The sequence below is a fragment of the Leptonotus elevatus genome, chromosome 8 (assembly GCF_054856555.1).
Source record: "Leptonotus elevatus isolate MCC_2025b chromosome 8, RoL_Lele_1.0, whole genome shotgun sequence".
Lineage (NCBI taxonomy): Eukaryota > Metazoa > Chordata > Actinopteri > Syngnathiformes > Syngnathidae > Leptonotus > Leptonotus elevatus.
In genome coordinates, this window is record NC_141246.1 from 7946412 (window position 1) to 7973451 (window position 27040).

The 27040-nt window shown below is 40.0% G+C and overlaps 2 protein-coding genes across 2 annotated transcripts; one reads left to right on the plus strand and one right to left on the minus strand.

The window, feature by feature from the left end:
- The first annotated feature begins 600 nt into the window (after nucleotides 1-600).
- slc5a10 (solute carrier family 5 member 10) lies at nucleotides 601-27015 on the plus strand. Its single transcript, XM_086083200.1, has 15 exons — nucleotides 601-708; nucleotides 780-851; nucleotides 2234-2338; nucleotides 2681-2740; nucleotides 3044-3148; nucleotides 3229-3334; nucleotides 4529-4609; nucleotides 4683-4888; nucleotides 6650-6785; nucleotides 18693-18800; nucleotides 18878-19028; nucleotides 19709-19877; nucleotides 24341-24556; nucleotides 26420-26513; nucleotides 26701-27015. The coding sequence occupies exons 1-15, from the start codon at nucleotides 601-603 to the stop codon at nucleotides 26886-26888; spliced, it is 1905 nt and encodes a 634-aa protein (XP_085939326.1). The 3' UTR covers nucleotides 26889-27015.
- Nucleotides 5649-16377, minus strand: LOC147169580 (protein FAM83G-like). Its single transcript, XM_086083199.1, has 5 exons — nucleotides 15065-16377; nucleotides 13285-13452; nucleotides 11407-11531; nucleotides 8520-9846; nucleotides 5649-6465 (listed from the first exon to the last, which is right to left on the minus strand). The coding sequence occupies exons 1-5, from the start codon at nucleotides 15563-15565 to the stop codon at nucleotides 6109-6111; spliced, it is 2478 nt and encodes an 825-aa protein (XP_085939325.1). The 5' UTR covers nucleotides 15566-16377; the 3' UTR covers nucleotides 5649-6108.
- Nucleotides 27016-27040: the final 25 nt, after the last annotated feature.

Here is a 27040-nt window from a genome sequence, read left to right on the forward strand (position 1 = left end):
CGGCGAAGAAATGACACTGATATGAAAACATTTTGGAAGTCAACAACAGATTGTCTTCCATTTTGGAGGTTCCACTGTACATCGTCATTTAACGTTTATGTTTATGACTAGGGTGAAAACCGCAAACGACCCTGCCAGGGGATAATGGAGTGTATGTGTAGGTGAGCGGTGGAGTACAACAGATGCCCATGTGGACCGTAGTCTACACACATACACACACACTGATAGTCAATCATTGGCTGTGTGACAAGTGTATCATCATTAGTGTTTAAACACACAAACATGTCCTGTTAAGTGTCAAGAGTAGTCAGTCACAGTGTGTGTGTGTGTGTGTGTGTGTGCCACATTAAGGTGATGTTTAATCTTTACACGTCGGGGGGCGGCTCTCTTCAGACACACGTGCTCACTCACCTCCAATTTCTACCTGACTTCGATGAAGACGACTCAGCAAAGGAGGAGTGGGGTGAACGTGTGTAACTGACTGCGATGCCTTCGAGGACTTACGGGAAAAAGGGTGTGAGATTTTAATGGGGATACGGGCGTCATTTCAAGAACCGAATGTTGATATAGAGACGCGAAGAGATATACAAGTGTGCAAGGATGTCCAATTCCACCACCAACTTCTACGCGCTGTCTCAATCCTTCAGCGTCTCTGACATCATCGTCATAGTAACCTACTTCCTTCTCAACCTGGCCGTAGGCATCTGGGTAAGTCGCAGAGATGCATTTTAGGTGAAGATCGAGTCTTATACCCTGTCGTGTTTGTGTGTATGTTCCAGTCATCATGCAGGGTGAGCCGGAACACGCTGAGCGGCTATTTCCTGGCGGGACGAGACATAGCCTGGTGGCCAGTAAGTTCTCCATAGCATCTTTTACACTTATCTTGCTGTATTGTTGTGATGTTCTTAAATTCATCGCTCTGATTTCAAGATCTCACCACAGCAAATGTTTTGAAGACAATTTTGCGCTTTTTGCTATTGCCTTGGTGTGATGTGATCCCACACTCTAAAAACAGTTGGGTCAAACATAAACTAACTATGGGTCAAAAATTGACCGATCCTCTACTTGGGTCTATTTGACTCATTTTTGAGTCAAGAAATTGGTCTTTTAGTGTAAAACAACTCATAAATATTGGTCAGATCCTTTACTTGGGTCAAAAAAAAAAAGGGGTCATTTTGTATAAAACAAGCCAGAGAGTTGGGTCAAATTGACCCATAAAGCGGATCGGTCCATTTTTGATCCATAATTGGGTGACTTTTGACCCAACTGCACTGTATAGGGAGAGAGGATACCATATTTGGTCATTGAAGTCCAAATTGATGGTGGATGCCCAACTATAGAACTATGGGAGTCCTAACTGTCACAAAAATAATAATAACAAAAATCATCATGCACTATAATGGAGCGAAAGCTACAGTATATTTAATACAAAAGAAATTGTCTAAATTAAAAACAAAAAAAATCCAATGATTACCACAAGATAAGGATAAATATAAGTCTTAAACTTAACGTACAAATTATACTAGTATAATAATATTTATTTTCAAAAAATATTTTTAAATGAAGTAATAATCTTCTGGGTTAAAATTATATTGTATTGTGCTGCAATAGCATATAGTAAAAATATTCTAATAAAAAAAAAATTCAAAGAAATTATCATGAAAAATACTTTTGTGGGGTTGAAATTATATTATACTGATAGAGCATTATGATAACACTTTTAAATTCCCAAACGTATTGTAATAAAATACAATAATATTTATTGATATTTTTTCAATAAGATCTTTTTTTTTGTGGGGACATAATTAGTTATATTTAATGTAAAAAAATAAATAAATCTTTTCTGGAGTTAAAGTTTTATTATACTGGTAAAGCATTAGTTGAAACAAGCAACAGTTATGTTAATATGCTTTCTTTTTTTTTAAATGAAAATAAAAAAGGACCTCTAATGAACTACAATTTACTGGTGTTAGAATTATATTCCATGGCTATGCCACTTTTATTCATCTAAAAAGCACACTCAAATGAAAAGAGCCTAGTCTCTTCTCATTTTAATCACAGGTGATCCAATACATTTTAATTACTGTATCTTTAATTATAATGTATTATTTTATTCAATTTTAAATGTGTGTCAATTTCTCCACTGTGGGATAAATGGTGGGTGTATCTTATCTTATCTAATCTTATTGAAAACTACAATTATTTACTGAGGTTAAATTGTTGAATTTCCCAGATTGGTGCTTCCCTGTTTGCCAGTTCAGAGGGCTCGGGTCTGTTTATCGGTCTGGCCGGGACGGGAGCTGCTGGGGGCATCGCTGTCGCAGGTTTTGAATGGAATGTGAGTGGACACGCGCATCCATGCATTCGCAAAAGCAGGAATCTAGTGTTTGATATTCACAAAAGGAAGCTCAGAATTATTTAGATTTATTTACAATGCACATTTGTGTGACTTGAAAAATTATGTGTGCTGTCTCTCAAACAACAAAATGATGCATTGGAGTCGTGTGTATCTATTTCAAAATATTGTTTAATATCACCAAAGGGACTAAGGGAGCACGCTATTTTCAACACTTTTAATTGACCAATAATTTGTCAATATAACGCCCAACACGTGTGGATTGACCAAATGTATAGATTCATGAAAACATTTGAAATTTACCATGTTGTGACTTTCTTTCAGGCCACTTATGTGTTGCTGGCTCTGGCCTGGGTGTTTGTTCCTGTCTACATCTCCTCAGGGGTTCGCCTACACACATACACACACATACACACACGTGCACCGCAGGCTCTGCTTGTCACGGCTGGTTCGGCAGGTATTTTGAGGTGCCAAAAGAGGCACTGTCCTTACAAGTATTCCCCGCCTTGAAAATTCCCCAGCAGGGTGTCACACAACCCCACCACGCAACTCAGCTGTCTTTGAGCATCATAAATTACATCTTAACACTCAAAAGGCTCATAAGTAATTTCAGAAAAGAGAGAAGTGCAAATGACACACCGCAGCATGTCACACCGAGGCGACAAAAAAACAAATGCGTTTGTTCAGATCGTGACAATGCCCGAGTATCTGGGCCGGCGCTTCGGAGGCGAGAGGATTCGAACCTACCTGGCTGTCCTCTCACTGCTTCTGTCCATCTTCACAAAGATATCAGTACGGCACACAAAAAGACACCCGCTGACCCAGTTGGCAATGCTCCAAAGTTGACGCTTGTTCGTCATCCCCTGCATCAGACTGACCTCTACTCGGGAGCCCTGTTCGTCCAAGTGTGTCTGGGATGGAACCTGTACTTGTCAACCGTCCTCATGCTGGTGGTCACGGCGCTCTACACTATCGCCGGTATGCAAACAGGGCAAACATTCGATTCACAGACGCACACAGAAACTGCACTGACTGATGACGCTCATTACTTTGCACTAACCGGGGCCAAGTTAGTCCTGGCATGACTGACTGGCATGTAAACACACTCAAGTGAAGATGGATGCTTTTTACAGATGGTTGTAAATTATACTGGAGTATAATTAAAGTCTGTTGTGACACTCCATTATGTACATCTAAACAATCTAATGAGATCTAATGCGAAGTAAGTTGTATGCGTCCTCACTAGTCTAAACACAGCATTCTGATTAATTGGTTTGTGGAATATGAATTAAGGAGCAAAATCCACCCGATTTGATCTATATCAGAAGGCGGCCATTTTGCCACTAGCTGTCAACTGAAAATGACATCACAGTTGTTCAGCTTGCTTTCACGTGAGCAAACTCAGAAAACAGTTGAGCCGTGATTGGTCGTTACATGATGTCATTTTCTGTCGAGAGCAAGAAACAAAATGGCTTGCTGCTTAATTCATATTCCTCAAACACATTATTAATCAGAATGCCATGCTTGGATTAGTGTAGGCGCGTACAACATATTGTAAAGACAATTTTGGGGTTGACTTCCCTTTTAAGTAAAAGTAAAAAAAAAGTACATACTCTGAAATGTGGGTATCTAATAACTACAAAAAGTAAAAGGTAAAAATGTTTTGTGTTTTTTTTTTTTACTGTCAATATTAATTTTGACAAAATTCTCTGTACAAGGGACGATTCTAAGATCAGAGGTTCTATAGTGCTAAGCTACAGACCTGCTTGACTTTTGTCAATATTTTGAATATCAATAAATATTTATATAGATTTATGTAACAAATATAAAATATAAATCTTCTCTTTTCTTGTCCCTCTTGATCTACCCAAATAGGAGTTACAATCTTCACGGGCATCCAGTCAGCTAGCTTGTTTGTAGCGCGCAGCTAGCTTCTCTCGTTCCAATTCAAACAAGAGACAGCAGTGCTCTCTCTGACCACCTAAAATGTTTCCTTGCAAGAAAAAACATCAGCAACAACATAACATAAGCATTGAGCTAGTATTAAAACACCAAAATAAAATGTCGTCATATTCTAGAAAACATCCAGCTTCTATGTTTAGCTCTGTGTGCTCAGCGGTGTTGCCCTTACCAATATGGCGGCAATGAAGACTCACGCCGACTTCCTCACAGGTGGCCTTGCAGCTGTCATCTATACAGACACTCTTCAAACATTTGTGATGATTGTAGGGGCAATCATTCTCACCATCACGGGTATGTGCATTCATTTCATTTCCACCCATTAATACAGAAATGCAGTCGCTAAAAGCGTAGTCGTCGTTCACAGCTTTCAACAAGATCGGCGGCTACGGTAACCTGGAGAAAGTGTACAGCATGGCGGTGCCGAGCAAGATCATACCCAACAGTACCTGCCACCTGCCTCGACAGGACGCCATGCACCTGTTCCGCGACGCTGTCACCGGAGACCTGCCCTGGCCTGGCATGACGCTCGGGCTCACCATCCTGGCCACCTGGTACTGGTGCACCGATCAGGTACATCGTTATGATCAAATTCCCAGCTCAAGGATTTAGTTTTTAATTTTGTTTTACCTTGGGAAGCTCCAACTGCATTTTGGTTAATTGGTGACCCACATATCTAAAGAATAGAGCAGTTTTTGTTTTGTTTATATAAAACTGAACCCTTGTCAACAACTTTGCATGATCCAAAATTACCTTCATCACCCAATCAAATGAATAAGGTGGACATATTAACGGACTTGTGCACAAACTGAATGCTTAGCCAGTATTATACAAAAACTATGCAAAACTAGCTAGTAAACATGGCTAAGGAGTGTATTTTATCCCCTTTTTCTAATGTTACAGTCTACTTGCATTAGGCCCAAGCGAGGGCTGTGAATCACCAGAAACAGTAGATGGAACTGTGGTGAAAAAAAGCTTGTATCTGGCAGTTGGCAAACAGCTTGTAATACGTAAGCATCTTAATCTCTCAAGTCAACAGATCAGATATATTACGGACTGTTTGGCAGTCAAATATTCATGCAAAAACTACAGAGCTCAACACGACGAGGAGAACGAAGAAGCCTTTACATTTTGGTTCATGTCTTTTTTTGACGTTACGGTCCGCTTGCATCGATGCCAAGTCAATAAAGATCTAGCAGATTGATATGAGGTGAAAAAAATATTATCCGCGCTATACATGAAATGACATTGTAGTTCATGTCTAAAAGTCAAAAATCAAATATTTCAGCTCAAATCTTATGTTTTATTCGCAGCATCCACTTTTGGTCCCACATCATGTTAATAAACAGCATCTGTACAATTCAACAAGGCAAAGGTTGTCAACAACAAACCCCCCCCCCCATTTGTTAGTGACCAATCACAGTGATTTCAGCACCGGGGTCATTCGGAACCCAGTCCGTTGACGCGGCTCACAACACAAATGTCGCATGCTCGAGTTTTGTAAGTAAAAAGATTTACAGTGCAAAAATCTGAACGAGTCATTGTCAAGGGACTCAAGTAAAGGAAGGTCTTTTGTAAAACTCTTTTGTTAATCCAGTAAAACGTATGCGCGCATACATTGACATTTCAGCTCGAGGGTAATGCAAGTTATTTACATTGAATTCCTCGTTCATGATATGCAAGTCGATATTCATTTCCATGTCATCTAAGCCGGAAGGTTTAGACGGGATTCCATTCTTACAGTAAACGCCACCCATTTGTCAACATCAGAGTACCTGGACTGGCCATCACTTCTACCTGGAGGCCCTGTTGTTGTTTTGAGTCACTTTCTTCTGCGTGGCTCCACCTCGTACCTTCAAATGTCTAAAATTGTTCGGCTTGGACTGAGGTGCGAGTTCCCCAGTAGGCGAGGAAGTGTGCGCTCCCTTCCTGTAGCTTGGGCTGTGGCGGCGCGGCGAGTGGCTGGATCGTGTCCCGGCTCGCGTGAGGGCGGAGTCCGGCTGAAGCGTTTGTCCATGCCAGTAGCGATGTCCTCCGATCACGGGGCCGGCGGCTCGCTCAGGGCGGTGGAAACTACCCGGTTTGGCGATGACCACTTTTGTGCCTCTCAGCCTCCCATCGCGACCAGGAGATCTCGATAATGGGAACATCTGCACAAAGTCGGGAAGGCCGTGTTAGCGGAAGTCATCATTCAATGCATATCCCACTAGGAGTACCTCCTGGAGTATTACTTGGTACTACAATATTTTCACGGGTTTTTTTTCAAGTTATGCTCAGTACTTCTTAGGAATAAATCTGAATGGATGACATGTTAATATTTCTCGCCATTTGCAGGTGATTGTCCAACGATCCCTCGCCGCAAAAAACATGAGTCACGTGAAGGGAGCGTCCATCCTGGCTGCCTATCTGAAGATGCTGCCCTTCATCTTCATCATCCTCCCTGGCATGATCAGCCGCGCTCTCTACCCAGGTTAGAACAAATAGATACGGTAAGCTGTGTTTTGGTTGCTTTTACGGGCGCCGTTTTGCTGGTTTTAGTCTGAAGGAAAATTAGCTGGCACTGGCAGGTATGTTAACATACCCTGTTGTTCTCTAAAACACAATGTACTGCATCCTTATTGTTAGTCTTTACCAATCCCTTCAGTACTATTATCCGTTCCTTTACACTTTAAACCTTTCAAGGAGAAATATTGTGGAAAATGTACTTTTTAAAGGGGAGGTCAATGGAGGACCTGTCAAAATTCAAAATAAATAAATAAATAAATGACTAAAAGTGAAAATAAAAACGGATATAAGAAATATTATAATTCAAAAATTGAATCCCAAAAATAAATATAAATGGAAATTAAAACAACAAAAAATATATATGTACATAAATAAAGACATTTGTATTTAATTTTTGAATTATATTTTTTATATTGTTTTTTATTTTCACTTTTAGTCATTTATTTATTTAGTAATTTATTAATTTATTTAGTCATTTATTTATTTTGAATTTTGGCAGTTTTGGTCCATACTGCCAGGTTGAAATGTTATACAAATAAGGGGGCGGTCCAAATCGTGTCTCGGGTTGGGACTCCGCGGTTGCAAACTACCTTTTATTGAGCGGCACGGCGAACAAGGAAGTCTCGCCGACTTGCATGGAGAGCTCCAGCAATGGACGACTATCTTGTCCACTGTCACCTCAACCGATTTCGAGCATTTTAACTCTTTCTTCAAGGAAAACCGAATATTGTGTACTTTGACTACGCAAACACGCTGCGTACCAAATGAAAGATCGTGTTCCATTCTTTCATTAGAAAAAATAGTATGTTTCTACCTTATCTCGTTCTTTAGTAATCAACCGAGGGGCACAAAGGCGGACGCGCAAGTACTGGGAGGCGGCCCTCACGTCGCAAACCGGAAACGGAAACGGAAACAAAGAACGTTGAAAAGCGATACAATGCTGCCATCTGCTGGCTATAGCTAGTAGCTGTTTTGGGATTTTTACACCCATTCACAAAAGGAGCTTGCTGCGCAAGACGTTCCACTGCCCATTGAGTAAACATCAATTAAAGTTTTTGGCGGCATTCTTTTGGATTTTAGTAAACGTCATTAAACGTTTTTGGCGGCATTCATTTGGATTTTAGTAAACGTCATTAAACGTTTTTGGCGGTAAAAGAGTGTCTGCCTATAAAGTATGAAATCAAACGTCATATTTTTTTTATCTGTCTATCTCTGAAATTGTGTCTATTAGATAGCCATTCCAAACTTTTAGGCTAATTTACACAACAACTGACCCACAATGAGTTTTTGTGAGACATCGGCTATAGTGTCAAAGCCAAAAGGTAAGCAAAGCTGCATACATTGCACAGATTAGAGTTGACGACTAAAAAGCAGTACATATTTGATTGCTCGGTCAAGTTGTCCACATGGTGAAGAAGGGTAATGCGTCTAAGAGTGAAAATAATGTTATTATCTTTATGGGGGATTGCTTTTTTCCGCACTCTGACCTTTGCTCCCTCAAGTATAAGCCGCTGTAGTCAGCGTAACAAAAACTGGATTAGCCATAGGTCCAGTAGTACATGGGGTGGGGTAAATAGCAAGAAATAGGGTGTGTAAAGTGATCCTTAGGGTATTTTGACAAAAGCATGTCACATATGTTATTTAGAACTATTTAAAATCGTGAGAAAAAAAAATCTTTACTGAACGGGCACAGTCTCACCTGTCCGATGCGCTTGTGCGATGAGCCGTTGCCCTGCCTGCGCAGCTGCTGTGACTGGCGGATGAGGGAGGCGCTGTCCTCCGTCTGGCTGTGGGGCCCCCGCAGGTCCAGCATGCTCTGAGAGAGGCGGGCCATCATGTTGACGCCGTCCATAACCCGGTGGCCTCGGCCGGACCCCACGCTGCCCCTGTCCAACGGTTGGGCGGGCTGCTGCAGGGAGCAGTCGAAGTACTCCTCCTCGGACGCCGTAGAAGCGCTGGACGGGTGGTCGGCGGCCGCTCGGTCGCACATGACCTTGGTGCTGTCCTGGCTGCCGTTGTCGTTGCTGCCGGAGTCGGCGCCCTCCTCCTTGGAGGTGACGCGGACGAGGCCGGGCTGGGCCTCGTTGTGGGAGGAGCTCTCCGTGTTGTCGATTTTAACCAGAGTGACCTGCGCTTCCACGGGCTGGTCCGAGTGGGTTGGGTCTATGACCAGGTGCAGCGTTCGGCGTTTAGGGACAGGAGGGGCTGCTGCTGGCGTATCTGGAGTTTTTCCGGAGTTGTCCGCCGGCTGAGGCTCTGCAGATGGAGCGTGTGTTTGTGGTGTCTCCTGTATGAGAAGTGCGTCGGGCTGTTGCTGTTGCTGCGGGGGCCCTCTGGAACCTGCCGCATCAACGCTGTCTTTTTTTGGAGTTGCGTGTTCCTGCTGCTTCTTGTTGGGGGCAATCTCAGGAGCCGAGGTATCACCAGTTGCAGGTTCCGCTTCGCCTTTGGCGTCGTCCTGACCGGACACCTCTGTTGGACTTGGCTGGGTGAGCGACGAGCTGAACCGAATGGCCTGGCTGACCGTAAAGCGCTCGGACCTCTGCAAGTGAACCTGATTGGCTCGTTTCTCGTCCCTGATGTTGATGAAACCTATCACGTCGCTCGGCGGGTCCGGTTCGGGCCAGGTGGGGAGGTATGGGATCAGGTAGGCTTTCTCCATATTGACCAACGCCGGATGTAGCTGCGGCTCCTCGGAAACACCCTTAAGACGCTTCTTGGGAATTTTTAACCCAGCAAGGAGCTGTGAGTTCTTGTTGCTGGAGTTCTGGTTTGAAGAGGTGGGACTTGCAACTAGTGCATACTTGGGGTTGATGAGCTTCTTAGCAACAGAGGCTGGCACCACAACGGGGGCGGCCTGAGGGAGCGGGTCGGGAACGGGTTCGTCCACCAAGGGAACCTTGCTGAGAGACACGCTCCGTGACAAGAGGAACAGTTCCCGGAACTGGAAGTCAAAAGTCTCCATGGATTGTCCTGTGATCACTGTGATGAGGTTACGGTCCAAGCGGGAAGAGGACCACGTGAAGCTGCAATGTACAAAAACTGACATTATTAAATGCTAGTGTACCTTCAATAACTTTAAATTTGAATCATCAATCACTACAATTTACAATACTGTCTGACCACATTCCCGACCGAAGGCATTTTTGATGTTACGAAGGGTGCGCAATTCACTAGTTTGCACTGTTGTGATGTCATCACGTGGCATAATATGGCGCGCTCAGTTACTGTTGCCCTTTTTTGATTTTCTCATTTCTTCAATCGATTCAATTTTCGATTCACAAGAGTTCAGTTCGATTTCAATTTTTCATCGATTGGATTCACATCAATTCAATCCGATGTTGATTATTTATGGCACATCAATTCGTCTTAAATGTCTAGGACGTGATCAAAACTCCACAAACATTAAATTACAAATTCAATTTTGCGGAGGCAGTAACTTGTTAAACGATTTAGTTTATTAATGAAAGTAACGTGTTATAATCACTTAAGTGTTACACAAACGTTGACATCAGCAAGGATGAGATGAAAATATTTACAGTATTTCATAATGCTAATTCTATAATTGCAAATAAATATAAATTTAAAGGATTCTGAATGGTATTAAAGTACAATAAGTCAGGTCTTTCATAAATGTAAAAAAAACATTTATTTAAATGAAAACTTTTAAATCCATGAGAACAGTACATTTCAAGAAAACAGTAAGAAACAAAAAAAAATTGGCCGTTAAATTATATTTTCTTATGAATTTATGGGAAAAATATATATTCAATTCATCGATTCATTGTTTTATGAATCAATATCAGGCTCGAAAAGGAAAATCAATTTGATATTGATTATTTTTAAACCCAGCCCTATTTTTTATAGGCTAGAAGTGTTTTTGTAAATATGACTTTTCTACTACTGTGCTAGTGCAGGTTAGTGACAGAAGATGGCATGTTCCAAATTACATACAAAATATATATATATATATATATATATATATATTTTATTTTTTTTATTTTTTTATTATTATTTATGATATGGGGAACAAAATATCACTCCTAAGAAAAAGACTTTCTGCAAGATGTTGGAGGGTTCTACAATACCAGTGTCAGCCCATGACATGACATTGCATGATAACGCTTCCGACATTAATATAATCCAAAATATTGCGAGTTTCATTCTAATATTTTCAGACCATGATTAGCACATGACTGCACATATCCACATAAATGTTGATGAGAATCCATCATGGTTTTCATATTTATGCCACAGTAATAGACCGGTTGCGCACCACTGTAGAGTGCACGGGTTAGCTGTGTTCGCTAGTCACTTCCGCAATAAATGTCTCCTTTGTTGCCTTCTTTCTGAGATGGTTGGCAGTGCCATCTAAATGATGGCAATACTCGACAACGTCATACATTTTTATAGAACAATAGACCAGGAAACAAGTCCAAAATGAACAGCGCCGTATCAACGCGCGTAGCACGTCGCAGCGATGGAAAACAATAATGATGTTTCGAGGAGGATCTAATTGATCGATGTATTGATTCAGAGATGCTGTGCCCAATACCTTTTTCCATATAGCGTTTTATCAAGCTCACCTGTATGAACCGGAGATGGCTCTGTCTCCATCTACAAGGAGAAACCTCTGGCTCAGGGACCCACAAACCTTCTGAGCTGAGCGTGTGAAGAACTCAACGCCTCCACAGCAGCGCACGCGGAGATTCTAAACGCACACAAAAAAATGTTCACGTGAGAGATTATCTACTAAGGAGACAAAAGATTTTTTTGGGGGTGAACAAAGCGCTTGAAGCTAGGCGGATACTCCGCTCGCACCTGCGTTGTGTTTACAGATGCTACAGGTTATCTGCGCGCTTGTGTGACACACCCTTGCTGTGTTTGTGATAAAAGGGTGTGGCGTTAGCCGCTACGTCACCTCATGGGTAAAAGTTGCCTGGCGAAATATCACAGGGAGCGTAACGGCATAAAGATAATGATAGATAAGACGGCGAGGTTGAAAGAGGGCGAGTGAGATGGTTTATGTATGAGAAGGAAAGTCATGTTTGGGTGGGAATGTCTCCAGCCTGCTGTACAATATTTGCAAACGCTCCATTTAAGTGTTTGCTGTTACTGCACCAACCAGTTTCACTTGGGGAGGCGGTGAATCACGAAGAAATGTAGCCTATAGCGAGTAACGAGCTGCTGCTTGTTTACCTTATTGCGGCCTTCAAGTGAGGGCATGTATCGCTTTGGTCTCTCATACTTTCTCCCTCAAATGGAAACATACAAGGTGGGTGATACGGCTTCAAAGTAAAAATAAAAATTCACCCGAAATCTAAAACCAAACCAAAAAAGTTATTTTCAAGTTTTGCTTTGGGGATTTCCCCTGACACCGAAAAATATTTTTTCCCTAAGCATTAACAATCCCTAAATATAGCTTTCACACTGCTAATTTGGCAACACTGGCAACTGCTCACTTTAAAAATTAAAAACATTTATTCTACTTTGTTCACATCTATGTTGATACGGAAGCTGTTTGATAAAAATATATTTTAAGACAAATAAACTTAAATTTATCAAAACATCGGCCAGTTCTACTGGAAAATATACAGTGGTACCTCGGAGTTTGAACATAATTCGTTCCTTTAAAGCGTTCAAAGTCCGAAACATTTTTTCCCATAGGAAATTATGTAAATGCAATTAATCCGTTCCCAAGCTCCAAAACAGAAAATTCCCATTTTAATTTCTGTTTATGTTTTTATTTTATTTATATATTTACACCCTGTAGAGTATTTAAACAATAAAAAATACCTTACATTTTTTGTTGTGGCATCAGTGGATGATAAATGTTATGTTAATGCTTGTTTTAGTTCAGTGCTGCGTTTGTGTATTTTACATTGTGCATATTGTTAGACTACTAAGTGGTCTTCGCGTGCGTTGTTTACCGTCAGGCACGTTGTTGAACAGCTAAGGGGGGGGGGGGGTCCTCGTGCCAGTATTTACAGAAGTTGTCACGGTAAATTACAACGGCGTGATAATCTCCTTCCTAATTCCACTGTGGTTCGTAGCACTGTATGTCTTTCTTCGGACCCATGGCGAAGAAAATTGTCGTGGGAAAATCAAAATGCACTCGCGAGTATGGAGCACCTCCGGGAATATTCGCGATCTGACTGGAAATGAGCAGTTCATCGTCTCAACTGCCGCAACTTGCGTGAGCATTCGGCATTGCTCGGCTTCGCTCGGTTTCAAGGTACGTTCGGCTTAGCTTGCCTTGCTTGGGTGTTGGAACTCCGAAAATGAGTTCAAACTCCGAGGCATTTTTTACTCCGATATTTTTGTTGAAGTCCGATTTGTACGAGTTCCGAGACGTTCAAACTCCGAGGTTCCGCTGTACTTATCAGCAGGAGCCATCTGTTCCGCCAGTTCATCTCTCAGTTTATCAAAACATCATCTGTGTGTCTATTGGCGTGTGCGTGTACCTTTAGGTGTCCACGATGCATATCAGCTCGGCCACACATGGAAAGAAAAGAAGGCACTGCTGCCATGTCGATGATTATGTACACGGGAACTTTCCGTCTATAGGCGGCGTCCAGTAGGTCTCGGAAAATGTCCACGTCGGTGAAGGCGTCCATCACCACGGCTATCACCTGCACACACGGAACATAAATTATGTTTGTGTTTATTATTCGACACCAGGGGAAATATTCATCAAAAGCGGCCAGTGACATGCAACGATTACTATTTATCATTATTGTTATCTATGATCCTTTACTAAAGAAAAAGAGTGAAATTGCTGTTTTTCATATTCAATTCTCAGCACGGTTTGTGAATAGAATATATTTGTCGGAACAATTAAAAGACATCTAACCACATTCATAAATCATAAGGGTAATGATATGATGCTACCAAGTAAAACAAAAATAAAAGCCAAACAAAGATGAAGTTTGAGATACACAAATAAGTTGGTAAGAGTGTGCATGCATGGATAAATATAGACCACTTTTGGAAAGCTGAGCTTCCATTTTGCATTTTGGCTCAGATGTTGCTCCGAAGTTACCGTTCCTGTGGTTAAAAACTCCCCTTAATTAGAAGAACAAGTTTCCTGTGTTATTCCAGCCCGAACGCTGACCTATTAAGGTGGCATTTCATTTCAAGGCCTCGCTCATGTGATGTCATGATGTCATGTCTGTTTTTTTGTTCTGTTTTTTTTTTTAAATAAGCACAGGCATGTTCTAGTCCGTCTTGTTTTGTGAATGCTTTTGCATGTGCGAAAGCGACACGTGTACGAGAAGACTCCAAAGTCAGATGACAAGGCACGATGACCAAGTTATTTAGGTCAGGACTCAGCTGCAGCGCTCAGCACTGAGAATGGAGAAAACTGCTGAAGATGTCAAATCTCATCTGTAAATCATCTTTAGTCCCATCAGATGTTTGACAGCCCAGTAAGGAATCAGATACAAATTAAACCCACGAGTCGGGATCGGAAAAGCGATTCAAAATAAGAATGGTTTGCACGATTGCTTTGAGAAAATACTCTCTGTGATTTCTTTCAAGTTGGTGCCAGATTTAAACCCGAGCGCGAGCAACTTCCTCAGGCCAAACCCAGTTTTTTAATTTAGAAAATGAATCCCAAAATGAATTACGTCATTTGGGCCAAAATTTTAGCCTTTTCTCTCCCTTGTGATGAAGATGTCTGTGGTGTGTGTTAAGAATTATTATTTTTCCATCTGCATGGAAAACGGTCAACAATCGTACATTTTAAAACTGTTCAGGATTGACAATCACAAAACCTTATGTGTGTGTTTATGTGCTACACACAAACACATTTTGTGACGTGAAACAACTATAGCTAATTAGCAAGCAGCCTGGTTAGCTTACGTTTCTTACATTTCTTCTTCTACTATGTTCTGGCACAGTGCTGCCTTTCACAGGTCAGTAGTGGTACTACAACACATGTTGATTGGCAATACAGTACACCACATACTCACCTGGTTACTTATTTTTATTGGAGAGATGCACAACCCCAAATATATATGTATATACAATCTCTTTAAATGAAATGCCACAGTTTAATATTGTAAAATGACAACAAGAAACTGAAACTAATTACCCTCTCGAATTGAGCCATACCATGTTGAATCAAATCAGAATCCCACATTGAACCGAATGGAATAGTTCCACACTATGAAACAAATTCCCTCAAGTAATTAGTTACTTCGAAATCTCAACACAGGTGAAGTTAGCCGCATTCGTGTCTACCTTTTGGGCTGAAGCGATGCTCTTGCGCACGACCTCCTTGATATGCGACTGACCATAAGCGGGGGGCTGCGTGTACACGGTCGCGCGTGTCACCCCACGGTACGAAATAGCTTCAGGCCAACCCAGGTCCAGCTCCGCCACCGAGGCCTCGGACCGGTCCGGCCAGTACTGTAGCGACACCTCGCCGTCCAAAGCTCCATCCTCCCCGGACCCCGGGGTCGTGTTCCCCGTGTGGCTCCCGGGGGTCTCCGGTCTCTGGTGGTGCTCGTACCCGGGCCGGTAAAGCTCTGCCGTGTCGGCGATCCGCTCCAGTTCGGGTTCGGACAAAAACTCCCGGACTTTGTTCTCGTGTAGGTAGTCCGTGAACGCACCACGGCCCTGGGTGATGAACTTCTCGATAGCCAGCCGCTGGTCCTCACTGTAGAAGAACTCCGGCTTGCTCTGGCACACACGCCAGTTGACGTGGTGGTCGTCCAGACATTGGATTTGAGACAACGCCATGGCTTCCACGAAACCACTTGTAAATAAATACTAAAAAAAAAACGTAACACTGTTTGAACTCTGCGATCCGTCAAAACTCCACAAATGACCCTGCTTTCATTCCGGTCCTGTCGTGAGCCACACCGGTAAGAGGTAACCTGTATTCCTCCGCCGTGGAACTTCTCATTTGAGGGGAATTAAAAATCCAAGTTACAGGCGATAAACAAACACGAATGCCGACTTTCTCTCAAACAAACTCAAGGTGTTGTAAGAACAAAACTTCCCCCGCCTACAGCCACGCCTTACACCTGTCGAAGGGGGGCAGAGACGAGACCGGCAGCACAGTACCGCTGGGCCCGGCGAACATGGGGGAGGCGGGCAGCTTGTCTGGCGGATCGGATGAGTGTATTTGTTGTCAGCTCGTGAGTCAAGTTAGAGCGGAACACGATGAAAAAAAAAATCATTAATCCCCCTTCGCATACAAGTGTTGAAACAAATCGAGTGACTCAGTCTGACGAGACACTTTTTGTTTGTTCCTGGGGCCCGGCCGAGGGTGACGGCTCCCGGGCGGCTCAACAACGGTTGAGCTCCATGAAAGGCACACCAAAAAAAAAAAAAAAAGCAAAAAAGAAGAACTCGCGGTATTTTTAGTGTCTACGTGGCACTTATCTGCAAAGAAAACAAAATTCACGAAGGTTAATCCAGTTTGCGTCAAACTACAAAAAAAAAAGTCATTCGACGTCCTCGGAGAGAAAACGTGAGGTGCCGGTGCGTGAGAACCTGGAATCCGGCAACGGAAGCTTGGATACCGGGGGACCGAGAGGCGGAGTGTCCGGTCGTCCATGGAGGACAAACTCCACCCTCTTTCTGGCAAGGGGGAGAATGGAGATAAACTTGTTTTCTCCCATCATTGGGCCTTGTATAAAATGTAGCTGCTAATCTTGAATGAAAGTAACTATTAAAAAAAAAAGGGGGAAAAAAAGATGACGTTTCCAAGGGGGGAAAAAATGGTGTGTTTGAGGTAATGACCTATTAGGGTAAAGCTAAGTTTATGTGATTGTTGGTTAAATGATGTAACATACTGTAATCTTCACAGTATTTTATCAGTGCAAAGCCAACTGAATTTATATTGCAAAGGTCACAATAAAATACTTGTGGAGTGTATCATATCCTAGAGTTAGCCTTCAAACATTCAGTAATTCCCAATGCCTGACTTTTACTGGACTATCTATCCAACAATTTTCCAATATGCTATATCCTCGTTAGGGCGAGCTCAGCTGGTTAGCCAGAATTATTGTAGTTTTGGATTTGTCATTATGGTTAGTTTTTATTTCATTTTGATTTATTTTTTTTAATTCAGTTAGTAGGTTTTAGAGCAATTTGTTAGTTTTTATTTTTTGAAAATGCTTCAGTTAAAAAAAAGAAGGTCACTAAGTAATATATATACTTAATAAATCCCAAACAACTGTTTTACCTTTTTTCTGTACGACCATTCAGTAATATCAAAATAAATACATTTAAAATAAAGATCATATTGGAACTCAATTGACAAAGACAGAAACAAATGAATTATTTTCTGTAATGAAAGTTTTACTTAGTTTTATAAACGTAAAATGTAATTTCAGTTAGCGTTTTTGTAAAATCCCATACATTTGTATTTCATTTCAGTAATTAGTAGTACTGTCAAAGTTAATGCATTAACTAATTAATTAATCCTAAAAAAAATATCGCATTATACATGAATTAAAGCAGATTAATCACAATATTAACTCATTCACTGCTATTGAAAAAAAAATGAAAGGAAAAATGAAAAAATTCCTGTGAACTACTTCTATTAGTTTAACAATTTTTCATTTCATTTCATTTTTTATGAAAACCTATATATTTTTATTGTACATTAATAACAGATATACAATTATCATGCGATTAATTACGATTAAACGGCCCTTATTATTATTATTATTTTTTAATTAGGCCCGTCAGGCGATAATTAAAAAAAAAATTTTTAATCACATGACTTCACAAGTTAACTAACGATTAATCACAAATTTTATATCTGTTCTAAATTTACAATAATTTCCCCCTAGGTTTTCATACTCTTGTTAACAAAAGTGGATTTCTTTTAAACTAATATAAATAGTTAAAATACATTTTTGACGTCTATAGCCGTCAATGGCAGTGAATGAGATAATTTTGGCCACAGATTATACTTTATCGTGATAGCAGATGGTTACGTTAAAGGTAGCACAGGTCGTGTTTGAGCAATTAAAAAAAAAGCATTGAAGTAAAGCATTTAATAAATGTTTGCGTATAACATTCAGAATATTTGTTCGTGTCAAACTATTGGGGTAATTTTTTTTCCATTTTAAATTATGCAACTAATTAACTGATTAGAAAAAGAGGAGGATGAGCGTGTGCAGTGGATCAAAAAATGTTGAAGACGTCCTCATAACATCAAATGTCGAAAGAATTAACACATAACAGGTGCTCTTTCAATTTGGCAGGCAACATTTTTTTGATAAAAAGCCTTTTTAATGAAGCGAATAATCGTGATTAAAATCTAATCATTTGACAGCTCTAATAATTATTAATAATTTTCGAACGCTGAACCTCAGAACAGTGAGGCAGACATGTTAACCACTATTCCGCCGTGTTGCGTAGCTAGACAATCCTAAATTTGCTAAGCGTCATAAATACTCACTTCATGCTAATGGAAACATTTTTTAACTTGTCAGCCATTCAATATTCTCAGAGAAATGCATGAAAATGTGTTCTTCAATGTAAGCCAAATAAACCAAAGTCAACCTGTTTTTGGCTTTGGTTCTTCTTGGAGCCATGCCCCACCCGAGCGCAGAGTTTCACGGAAACGGACTAACCCACAAGTAATGAAAACGGGAAGTAAAAATAGCTTGCGTTCCCAAATGTTACAACACAGAACACTTGCAGATTGAATATAAAGGCGGTTTCAGTTTACATGAGCTACTTTAATCTTTAAGTATATTTCCTGACAATTTGAGTGCCCCCCACCCCCAAGAGGGCGAAATGCGAGCAAAGGGACATGAATTGTGAATGAGTAGAATATTTAGTTACCACGACCATCTCTTCGTATGTAAATGACTTTTGGACCGCCAACCTCCTCATGTTTCAGACACAGTGGGATGCGTGGACCCCGAAGAGTGTGTGCGAGTGTGTGGGGCCGAGGTGGGATGCTCCAACATCGCCTTCCCCAAACTTGTCATTGAGCTCATGCCAAGTGGTAAGAACACCGTCAAGAGCAAAGGTCAACGGCCTGTGCGTTTACGATATTCATTTGTTTGCGTGTGTTCGGCACAGGACTGCGTGGGCTCATGATCTCGGTGATGATGGCCGCTCTGATGTCATCACTGACCTCCATCTTCAACAGCAGCTCCACGCTGTTCACAATGGACATATGGAAGAAGCACCGACCGAGAGCCTCAGAGAAAGAGTTGCTACTTGTCGGCAGGTGGGAAACTATTTGGAACTCAAAGTGTCCAAATTGGTGAAGGAAAAAAAAAATTAATGGTGAATGAAGTCAGTTTTGTTTATATCTCATTCACTGCCATTGACGGCTATTGACGTCAAAAAATTATTTCAACTATTTCTATTTGTTTAACTTTTTTTCCCCACTTTTGTTAACGAGAGTATGAAAACCTAGAATTTTTTTATTGTACATTTAGAACAGATATAGCATTTGTGATTAACTCATTCACTGCTATTTACGTCAAAAATTATTTTGAACTATTTCTATTAGTTTATTATTCCCCCCACTTTTGTTAACAAGAGTATGAAAACCTATAATTGTTTTTATTGTACATTTAGAACAGATATAAAAATTGTGATTAATTGTGAGTAACAAGTGAAGTCATGCCATTAGTTACAAATAAAAATGTTAATCGCCTGTCGCCCCTAATTTTTAATAATCTTTTCTTTTTTAATGAATTTATGGCAGTGAATGAGTTCATCATTAGTTAGCTAGTTATGTCGTGCGATTAATTACAATTACAAATTTTAATTGCTTGTCGGCTCTAATTTTTAATAATCTTTTTTTTTTTTATTGTTTACGAATTTATGGCAGTGAATGCCATTTAACAATGTAAATGTAGTTTCACTACTGATTTCTAAGAAATGTCTCCACTGGCTCAGGATCGTGACAGTGATCTTGGTGGTGGTGAGCGTGGTGTGGATCCCCATCTTGCAGTCGGCCAACAGCGGCCAACTGTATGTTTACATTCAGTCGGTAACCAGCTACCTGGCGCCGCCCGTCACGGCTGTCTTCACCTTGGCTGTCTTCTGGAAGAGAACTAACGAGCAGGTGACACTAACAGATGCCTTTAACTTGGTGTATTCCCCCAAAAATTATTTATTTACTGCAAAATTGTTTGTGACTATGGTAGCGACACAAGCAGAACATTTAAATGCTTTTTCAATAGATACAATTTTGCTTGTTGTGGTGATGCACGGATTTATAAATGGACTATCGATTAATTGGCCCCTCTGGGATGAAGCCAGTGGGCAGCCATCTTACGTTGCCACCCTTACTGACAATTGCAATGTGGATGTTGCTTAAAACACTTAAATCAGTGTGTGATTTTCTCCAAGATCACTGTAAGAAGTAATAAGAGCCTCTCAAAAGAACAAACTTTACTGTCTGCATCAACCATTCAGAGTTTATGAAATCAAACATTTACATTTAGTGACTTCATTTGTCCCAACGACAAGTCTGCGACATTGTCCATCCATTCATATATAATAGTGTAAATTGTATCCGCCATTTAAAAAATTTGTCTCAGTTTTAGTCCAGTTTCAATCACGCTTGTTAGTTTTTATCATAGTTAGTCAACCTCATCCCATTTTTAATTAGTAAATTTCTAGCATTTTAGTCTTTATCATTTTATCCGTCTAGTTTTAGTCTAGTTTTAGTCAGGACAATCATTTAACCCCTGTATTTTCTCTCTTTATAAAATCATGTTGAACATTTCAGATGTAAAACTATTTCACATAAACATTTCTAAAAAAAAATTTTTTTTTATGGAAAACAACTTGACACAATTACAGTGGCTACTATGGCTCCATGCTACAAGCAAGGAAGTTAGCTAGCATTAGTTAGCGGTCGGTTTAACATTATTGTGGAATGTTACAGCCGTTGGATTAATGTTACGTTACTATAACTATAGATATATATTTTTTAACCTTTCACCGTGAAACCACCTCCTGTCTGTCCCATGTGTTTGTGCATGTTGCACTCGCTAGCTAGCTCGCTTTAATTTGAAAGGGGGGAGGGGGGGTGTCACATGACAGATTAGCAGAGACAAGATTTTACAAAATCATATCATTTTTGTCTCGTTTTTTGTTCATGAACTAAAATGCCAAATATTTTAGTCCACTTTTTTATTAAGTGAAGTAAATTTTCGTCTTGTCTCTATTAGTCGACGAAAATACATATTGTTTTAGTCCTAGTTATTGTTTATTAATGAAGGTTTTAGTCTAGTCTAGTCTAGTTTAGTCCGGTGAAAAATGTGTGTTGGCTAAATTAATTTCGTTTAGTTTTTGTTGACGAGATTAACACTAATATATAAATCCGTGGGGTAATAATGTACATTTGAGGCAATTAATGAATGAATTGATTGATCAATTGCCATATCCCTGCTGATTGGTACCAAATGGCCTGGCAACTGGCTGCGAATTATTAACACAATGCAAGGCTTGATCGTCAGCCAAGGAACAACCGTTTAGATCTATGCACAAATCTGGATTATGTTGATACTTTTCTGACATTTTTTGCACAAGTTGACAGCAAAGAATAGATTAATCATAAGGCAGACTGATTAGATGGGCATCTACCGTACTTTGTAGAAGGTGACTATCCAAATTAGGCCGGTTTTCACATTGTGACCAATGATTTGAAAACCTTATGACGAGACACAAAATAAAGAAAAACAGCCAACAACTTGCTCTGACTTGCAACCGTTTATTTTTTTTTTCAAGGATTGCATAATGTGCTCTTATATGGCAATCATATCAACGTTGATTACAAACTAAATCCATATCTAAACCGGACTCCTTTGCACAGCATTGTGGAGTGTTCCCTTCCTGCACTTTTATTAGCCTCATATGGGATACAGCCGAGGGCCAACATTCCTCAATCATTTGTGTGTGCGCGTGTGCGTGTGCGTCTGTAACCTCCAGCATACTGTTTTCATTCCTGGTGTCGGAATTGTCAAGGGCTAATTTAATGCACTCTCCCAGGCAAACAAATGAAAGTGCGTGTTCGCATCTGATAAGAGTCAGAGTGCAAGTAAAGAGAGATTTTATTGCAGTGAGATTGGAAAAAAAAAAAAGATTAGAGGTTGGCACAGCACAAATGATAAAATTGTTGTCGTACACGTGGAGAAGTATACTGTAAATGCTAGTCAAGACTCGAGTCAGTCAATGTTTTTGTAAAGCAACTTGAGGGTGTGTCGAGCTTTTCTTTTTCTTTTTTTGCTGACAGACTGATTTCCTTTTTTTTCTCGCCTTGACTCCCCATGCTAGTCTGTTCCTCTCAATCACAAAAGAGCACAACCGAATGAAACTATCTGCAGAACTAATCAAGTTGAAATAGTCAAGGAATGACAATGCATCCACTTCTTTGCAACATGCAGCCTTATTCGTACACTATCATGTTCATTTTCAAGTCGAGCCCATATCTCTGTTACACAAAACAGACACGTTTTTTTATTTTTTTGGTGCTTTAGCTACTGGCGGTAAAAGGTCAGACGTGAGCAAACAAGCAGTAGTGTCACATGCTGCAATGCTCGCAGTTTGTATAATGTTGTATGTGCGGGAATGTAACGCGCTCAACTTAACTTTATTCATAGAGCACAAAAAACAAAACAAAAAGTGGGTGAAACAAAGTATTGCAAAAATGTCAAGTAATGTATTTATTAAATGGTCCATTAATTAAGTTTTGAAATATAATTTGAAATAATTAAACCCCCATACATATATTTTACAACCAATTTAAAACACCTCATCTGTATCTTTTCCCCTAACTTTGTCTTACTTGCTTGATTTGAACATTTTCAGCTTTTTTTAAAAAATCAGATCTCATTAAGTTCTATCAATGTTTTTGTATTGTGATTTAACTATTTAATCTCACCTTACAACAGTCCACGTTCAGTTTAAAAAATGAACACAAAAAAAAACAACTTAAATACAAACAGGTCCAGTTGTTAACGTTTGTTTTCTTGGCAGCGTCACTGATTCTAACCAAACAGATGGCATTTTTTGCAGGCTTCAGACACGATTGGTGTCATTGCGCGTGTGAAAAAGTAAGCGAGAAGTAGAACAATGGTGACTGGAGTTGCAACTTGCAGCGTGAGAAAGTAAGAGTGTGGTACGTGGCGAACACACACACCTTCAGTGTGGCCCGCAACTGCTCCTCACACACTGTCCACTTTTTGTACTTGTAAACCTCACGGTGCATAACTCACTTAAAATTTTGCTATTGAACCTCTGAAGTTGCATAATTTGCTCATGTATTTTATTTTTTTAAACAAACACAAGCATCATATTAACCTGTATCACAATAAACAAATATTATTATGCATACTGCAAATGTTTTGGTCTTATCGGTTAGTCTTACGCTAAAAGATAAATGAACCATGAATGAATATGAAAGATATATATATATATATATATACATACAGTATATTTATCTGCTTCAATTAAAGTTGTTAACTTGCTAAATAATTTGTCTTGCAATATTTTAAGTGTTGACTATGACAACTTCACAGAGATCTACCAAACAAGCGCAGTATAAACATAAATCAGTAAATCATCAATCAGATTATGTCATAAATGAGATCACGTCATGACAACAATGACACAAGCAAATCTCTGGTTTTATTGCTTCAACTTGAAAACAATGATAGGTAAACATGTGGAGTGAAATTCAGGTACTGGATTTATTTAGACACTATATAAATAAATAAACTAATAACTACCGACCGACTGACTGAAATGAAGGTCTGAAATCTGTCTGTAGCCTCAAAACCCCGCGATGAGCAAAACGGTATCGACATATGGTCATTTTTTTGCCTCTCTTCTTCCTTTTTGGGACATTTTATGGCTATTTTTTAATATGGTGATTTTTGGGATTTCTTTTTTTGTTTTAGGATATTTTATAGTTACTTTTTAAACGTTTTTCTTTGATGACTTTTTTTTATATAATTAATTTTTTTTAGCTTTTTTGGCAATTCCAAAGACATTTTATGCTAATATTCTGCCTTTCTTCTTTTGTTTTTGGACATTTTATAGTCACTTTTTTAACGTCTTCTGTCCTGCCTATTTTTTATTTTTATTTTTATTTTTTTTATAAAATTTCTGACCTTTTTTTGCAGGGGCAATTCTGTGTACATTATATAGTAATTTTCTTCTCTTTTTGGATCTTTTGGGACATTTTATGGTCACTTTTTTGGACAACGTTACAAATTTGGACTCTGACTTTTTTTTATATTTAAAAAAAAAATCTAATTTTTTTTTTTAATCATTAATGCATTCAAAACATATGTTATCTAAAAAAATCAAATAAATATGTACAAATAAATACATAATTTCTATAATTTTCTTTTTAGAGATCCACAGGGAGGAACAGCCACAAGTGCTAATCTAACCCTATCCCGATTTTGGCACATTTGGTTCAAAATCTGCTGCCAATGTATAACTATTACAGTTTTATCATTCAGATGACCAAAGCAATGGAACCTGAATCTGTCTGCGTGTTTGTGTTGTCAGGGTGCATTCTGGGGCCTTATGGTGGGTTTGGTGGTGGGCGTGTGCAGGATGGTGCTGGAGTTTTCCTTCCCCCCTGCCAGGTGCGGTGTGGTGGACTCGGCACCTGCGGTCCTGCGCCGCGTCCACTACCTCCACTTCGCCATCTTGCTCTGCGGCCTCACTGCCATCGTGGTCATTGTGGTGTCGCTTTTTACACCTCCGCCGGGCCACGAGCAGGTACGCGCAACACAACACGCACTGAGGAGTGACTTTGATATGATCAGTTGTCTGTTTGGACTTTGTGTTCTGGATCTGTTAATATCTAAATCCATAGATCAACAACGATGCATGCAAACGGCCTCACAGTACAGTCGAACTTTTGTTGCACGCCCGACAACACACTCAACTCGTCATCTTTTGAGATCTGCTGACTTGACTCTGTCCAGCATGTGAACTTGAATCACCGAATGACTCGTCCTTTAAGACGACGCTGCTTGCTAAAGTCCTCAGTCTGTAATTGCTTCTACTTTGTTTGCTGGAGCAACAACAAGCGAGTGTTCACATGCATTTTTATTCATGAAGCAGGCTCCCAATTCACTTGGCCACAACAAATACATTCTTTGAGTCACAAGCCAAAAAAGCTGGTTTCCAGGCTTAAGAGCCGGAATGCAATTGAACTGGTAAGATCCATTTTTACCCTCAGACTATGCCCTAAAGCAACAAGGCGTAGAAATTGGACCCTAAAATAACATAGTTACAATCATGGTGAAAGTTAAACTAGAATATTGTTTTTTTGCCGTTGCCATGGTAACCCAAATTTCAGTGGACCAGCCACGTAGGCCTTAGCTAGCTCAAAAGGAAATGAGACATAATGCATTTTTGTCACAATTCAAAAGCAGTTTTCACATGTCTGAATAAAATGTCTGGCATTCCGCCATCAAAATAAACAATGGGGAGAAAAAAACCTACAGAGCACCTAACATCCAGTTGTTACATTCTGGTTTCAATCACACTTTTGTGGCGGTCGGTTCCCTGTCATAATGCTGAGTACGGCTTTCGTTACCATGAGCACAAGGAGCTAGCACATGTAAAGAAGTCAGTTAGGTATTTGGTGACTTTTCTGACCCTCTTGCAATTGTTTTAAGGTGGTAAGCAACCAATCTTACATTTTATTTATTTATTTTTTGCATTTTTTTTTTCTTTAAGAAAAAAAGATTAAGAAACAATTGGTCCACGTCAGTGAGGTAGTCGTGGGTTTCTAAAATGTATAGTTAATGCCCCCCTTGATAATGATGAAATAATATATTAATAACATATTTTGACAAAAAAATTTTGGGGGGTGTGTCATAGACATCTCCCCAGGATTCTGCCCACCTACCTCTGCTAAAAACGGTTGCAACAAACCATTCAATTCAACCCCTGAAACTTTTAATAAACATAATTTAATCAGTATTTGGTTCAGGTATTCGTGTTTTCTGTTTTTTTTTTTTTTAATGACTTAGGCCATTATTTTATTTTACAATTGGACGATATGAAGGATTAGCCTTCTCAAATCAACTTAAATTTCAAAACGTTTAAAAAAATAACGGTTACTTTATCACTGTCCTGATTGCATTCAATCATTGTATTTAATTAAAACAAAATGCACAATAAGACAAAAAATCCTTATGGTTTAATTTATTTGATTTCAAGAGATTTTTTGGGAAAATTGCACTGGACTTTTTGTGCATAAGCAATAAGTGTCCTATTTTTCTCTGAAAATGTTGATGATTGATTCAAATTTGAACTCAGCCGCATATTCACACATAGATGCTGATTCTGTTTAGAAAAAAAAAGGTCATTAACAGATTTGGAACATCAAAGCCCTTGTGTATAATGAAATCCTGACTGATTGTGCTTTGAATTTACAGACACAAAAAACGTATTGTCTATATCCATGCTTAACTTGTACACATGACTGCTATTGACGAAGCATTCATTTGTTCACATTGGAACAAATCCAGAGGAATCAAACATCATTTTTTTGCTTTATCAACCCACCCAGCAAATGTATGAATATATTTACATTTGTATTAAATATTTTCCCTCGTTGATCTACAGTTGAGGAACCTGACTTGGTGGACCCTGACCGAGGAGTCTCCCAGAGAAATCCCTCTACAGAAAATGTCCTCTGTCAGTCACCGTAGTTCTCAAGGTGGGCACCAAATAAATCACGTTTCTTTTTTGCCGAAACAAGTCCCATGAATACCCCTAATTGTACAACTTTAAAGGTTGCAACGTACTTTGGAAGGAAAGCCTCCATCCTTCCATCCATCCCAGTCATTCCCACACACAAATGATGACACACTAATTGAGCAACTTCCTCTTGTGTGTGTGTGCAGACTCTGAGCCAGCCCATCAGATGACTTGCGGTCACGGCCTCCGATTGTGCATGGCGGCATTCCGGCGCTTTCAGGAGACTCCCAGAGTTCCGAGCGTCCGCGAGAGCGCCTTCTGGTCGCGGTTCTGCTGCGCGAACGCCCTCCTGCTGGTCAGCGTGAACATTTTTCTCTATGCATACTTCGCCTGAGCTTTAGCGCGTGCGCACATCCTGCCTCGCCCCGATCTCGCTGAGCGCGAGGCAGTATCTGCAACAGGAACCACAAACCCTGCTGCCCAATCCCCCCTTCCCTGTCAGAGAGGGGGAGTTTTTCTCTCTCACATTATTTCTATCAAGGGAGA